Source organism: Etheostoma spectabile, chromosome 14, assembly GCF_008692095.1.
Source record: "Etheostoma spectabile isolate EspeVRDwgs_2016 chromosome 14, UIUC_Espe_1.0, whole genome shotgun sequence".
NCBI lineage: Eukaryota > Metazoa > Chordata > Actinopteri > Perciformes > Percidae > Etheostoma > Etheostoma spectabile.
In genome coordinates, this window is record NC_045746.1 from 14,362,175 (window position 1) to 14,366,577 (window position 4,403).

Genomic DNA, 4,403 nt, shown 5'->3' on the forward strand with positions numbered 1-4,403 from the left:
CGTTTTAGCACAATACTAGATGTGTAATACAAAGGGTGTTGAGGCAGCACTTGGCAGTGTAGATAAGAATTGCAATGCAGCTATCAACTAGGCTCTATCTCTACAAGTACCCCCTAATATGTTTTCCAGCATAACTAAAACAAAGGTCAGAATTCTAATACATAAAATAGTATTATATATGACCCATTCTTATGTCAGGGAAATATATAACAAATCATATTTTAACGTTCACATAGCCAACTGCATGCCTGCTATTGGCAATGTGGTGCAAAGCACTAAGGACTCTGACCCTGGACCCTGCTGCTTGGGATTGTGGCCAATAGGCTTTAGGATGAATAAGTGCTGAACACACTCAACACAATGTCCTTATTTGTACATTTGTACAAAATTGTAACAGACATTTACAATAATAACAGCAGTTTTTAAACTTAACCTACCTTATACATTGACCTATTTAAACAACTTATTCCTGCATGCGAAAGAAGTGGAAAACTTTAAAATCACAGGGAACTTTACTGAACTTTTGCTACTGTGTCGTGAAGACTTGCTGACCAAGTACATACTGAGGTACTTACAACGGACCAATGTGCTTCGTCACCATGAGGTCTGTTAAGCCAGCATTTCTGGATCACTGCAGATCTACGTTTTGTGTTCTGGTGGTAGGTGGTTAAATATATACTGTATATTTACACTACAATTTTTACTGTACTTCTGGTTATTCCTTTGGTTGACACTCAGGAATTGATCTCGATGACTTTGATGAACGGGAGGGCCTTGTCGGTCGGTGTCGTCGGTGTAAGTCTTTTACTGTACAGGGGGAAAATAAGATGTATGTTATGAGGTTGCAACTGTACCACAAAATTTCCCTTTGAGGATCAATAAAGTATTTCTGATTCATGTGGACATTTGACTATAGCGTGACCAGTAGACAAGACATCAGTAAGATAAAATCAGCATCTTACTGCAAGTAAGAAAGCTCACCTGTAAACAATCTCTGGCTTGTTCTCAGTGGACGTCAGGGGGGGAGGGTCCTGGCCTGCCAGGAAGTACTCCATGTGGTCATGCATTTCTCTGTTCTGCAGACACAAAGGGGTTAATGACTTTAAGTTGTGTGCACAGACACCCAGATGCAATTACAGATCAGTAGTATGAAAGTTGTACATGCAAGACAACCTTTCAGCTCTTACTTGATTGGAAAGTAATCTGAGTGCGGGGCTTTTAGATTTAGCACAGAATGGACAAAAAAAACAATACTATATAAAAATGACAGGAAAAAAAAAAAAATCAGCCATAGTTATAATAGCCTTTAGTTACTCATTCAGATTATCTAACTACAATTATATAAGGCTCCTGACCTCAGCTTCCAGGAAAGCCACCCTCTCCTCCAGATCCCTGATGAATCGTTCTCTCTCTTGGATGACAGTCCTGGAGTTCTGCAGCTGTATCATTGACAAAACAAACCCAAACCAACAGTGTGAGACACTCAGGAGAAACACAGCTCACTTTTCCAAGAGGAGCAGATGCAGCATTACTTATTTATGACAAGTGGGTTTCGTTCGCACCACACGTTTCCTCTTGGCTCTACTTCCGCAAATCAATTACACTTTATGTGTCCGCCTCCTCAAAATCTAATTTCCTTGTTAATGGTTTCCTCTGCAATTGTGGGCAATGGCGAGCTCATTTGCATTGTGTGTGTGTGTGTGTGTGTGTGTGTGTGTGTGTGTGTGTGTGTGTGTGTGTGTGTGTGTGTGTTGCACTGCTAGTCAACCTGCTTGTGTGCATTAATACCTGTTCGATCATGTGGCGGACTTTCCTCTGCTGACACTTTAACATGTCGTCGAGGTGATGAATCTTTTCCTTCAGGAGAGCCGCCTCCTTCTCCAGCTTTTCACACCTGCAATCACAATATATGTGAAAACTATGTCAAACTAACTAGCAAATTGATACATATACATACAAGTATAAAGCCATACATAACAAGTTAGTTTGTTGTTTTGACTAAAAGGAGGTTGTTTTATTTGTATGCTTTGCATTTTGCATCCTGGAAAGCAAGTTGCTAATGGATAAATCATTTCAAATTAAAAAATATTCAACCAATTTTAGAGGATATAAAAGTGGATGAATTCACCTATCTCTAAACTTTGTTTCTCTTCTCACCTCTGTTCATTCTCCTCCCCTTCCTCTCGGTCTGCTTTAAGCTGCAGCAGCTCTGCCTCCCCTGCTGCCATCTTTTCTTTGAGGATGCTGTTCTCTGTCTCCATGTTTCCAAGCAGCTTTTGCAGCTCCTCCACCTGCTGATCCCTCTCCTCCAACCGCTCCTCAGCCTTCTTTAGCTGCTCAGATTGCTCAACCAGACGAACACCATACTCCTGTGACTCGGCCTGGGAGGGGAGCCACAGAGTAAGGGCCCATTTAGACTAGAAAAAGTGATCTGGCGATTAGCCGCAGCGTTCCGCGGCGGTGGGAGTGTGACATAAATGGCCCATTTTTCACTCATGTTAGATGAGATTAATGACATGTAGCTCATTCTCTGGTAAGTTTCTTTGTTAGGATGGAACACCTTACCCGTTACCTTCCATTACAGTACATGAGCTGTGTCCCAAATTCTTATTAGATACCATTTCTAAGCAGAGTTTAACATAAAGTATACTCAGTATACATACTAAAACCCATGATTTTGGCGTATGTGGTTTATATACAGTATACTCGCACAATGCAATTGGAAAAGAAAGGGAGGAGCAGGTCATAGCTGGAAAACATACACAAAACTAATTGTGGATGGTGGTTAAACAGATCCAGGAACATCTCAAATAAACAAAAAAAGAACTTACATTTTTAGAATAACATTTTGTGTTTAGAACTTTTGTCACTGTAAATTAGTACTAAAGTGTTGTAATATTTGCTAATTTTTTTATGTTGTCCAAATCACAGCGTAAATGTATTTGCTAATGACTTGAAATTAAAATGAACAAAATGACAAGTTTGGATTCCAACTATGTAAATGGTTTTATGTGTCTGTCTGTTGTATCAATAAATGTGTGTGGTGCGAACTATAAAGAGGGTTTAAGTACTTGCACATAGGGACAGATCAGCCTATGGTAAGTCTGGGGGCCTTGTCCCTACATGACCTGACAGATGAATGTGTGCTGTGGAGCAAAGACCCAAACAGTGGGGGTCACAGGATGAGGAATGAAATCCAAAGATAAGACTGACAGATAATGAGGATGATTAAAGAAACAGCACAGCAGCAGAGGAGTGAGTCATAGCTGCAGACAGGAAATTGTATCATGTTACTGATCTTGTGAGACAAACCTGCAGTCTCTCCCTCTCCTCCTGATGCCTCTTGTCCATCTCCTTCAGCTGTGCATACAGACGCTTGGTCGCCTCCCTGAGCCTCACACTCTCCTCCTGATTGTCCCCGACCTGAGAGTGCAAGCAGGCATAAAGTGACATGCTTAATTAGGCTGTAATCTGGTAAACTACTTGAACCTGAGGGCAAGGCCGGTCTGTGAAGTTATGCTGAGATAACCACTTACAATGGAGGGCAGTGTGAATTGACCCAAAGTTACTTACAGTACATACCACACATACAAGTCACTGGTTGTGGACAGCCACAATATCTCTCTGCTCTAACACTACTTTCTTGGTAAATAATGGTGTTGTGTGACAGGAGATGTTATAATGTGTGAGACTAATACATGGGAAATGCAATTTTGTGTGTGTGTGAACTCTACTAGTCAGGATGTAAGTGAGCTGTGTGTGGTAAGCTTTGTTATCAGCTTAAAGAGATTCTGGCACCATTTTCTTTAAGCATCATGCAGTTGTGTGAGTGCAAAACAGTTGGAGGGCCAGACATCTTTCCATTATGAATGTAATGCCATTGTCATTTAAATGTAAAATTTGAATGCATTCAAACTAGTTTCAGCTGAAATTGGTGTCTGCCGTTCCCCATGGTTCATTCAAATTAAACTGATGAATAATCAGATCATGAAAGCCACAGCAAACACGAGTTAGAGATGCTAAATTGGGATTTGCTCACCTGAGCGTCTGACTCGGTGGAAACAGTGTTGCCATGGGTGACAGCTGGTTTGCTGCTAGGCAGGTTGACTCTGAAACCATTGATTGGATACTGAAGAGGAGAGCAGCGGTAGGTTAGTGCTTTATTTCTCCTTTTACTTAAGAAAACAAGCAGATGAAGGAAAGGATCATCATTACTTTGACAACACATACATGAGAAAAACTACAGTTACTATCGTAATGCACCTTATTTTTGTTTAAACCTAAGACTCCACAGTGTCCATATACTGTATTTTTTGCCTAGATTTGTTCCCATTATTTAAAAACATTTGCTCGTCTTGGATTTATTTTTTTAACAATTATTTAATACTTGATAGATTAATACA

General features: G+C 40.4%; 1 protein-coding gene across 3 annotated transcripts in view; it reads right to left on the minus strand.

Annotated features, from left to right (window-relative positions):
* Positions 1 to 424: 424 nt before the first annotated feature.
* Positions 425 to 4,403, minus strand: part of tuft1b (tuftelin 1b) — a 16,184-nt gene continuing 12,205 nt past the window's right edge. The window contains exons 7-13 of one of the 3 annotated variants that reach the window (XM_032535520.1): positions 4,040 to 4,129; positions 3,313 to 3,423; positions 2,158 to 2,381; positions 1,789 to 1,894; positions 1,356 to 1,439; positions 982 to 1,076; positions 425 to 807 (exon numbers count right to left, since the gene is read on the minus strand). In XM_032535520.1, the coding sequence (XP_032391411.1) occupies positions 735 to 807; positions 982 to 1,076; positions 1,356 to 1,439; positions 1,789 to 1,894; positions 2,158 to 2,381; positions 3,313 to 3,423; positions 4,040 to 4,129 (783 nt within the window). In that variant the 3' untranslated portion in view covers positions 425 to 734. The remainder of the gene's footprint in view (positions 808 to 981; positions 1,077 to 1,355; positions 1,440 to 1,788; positions 1,895 to 2,157; positions 2,382 to 3,312; positions 3,424 to 4,039; positions 4,130 to 4,403) is intronic. The other 2 variants (XM_032535521.1, XM_032535522.1) reach the window with 2 other exon arrangements.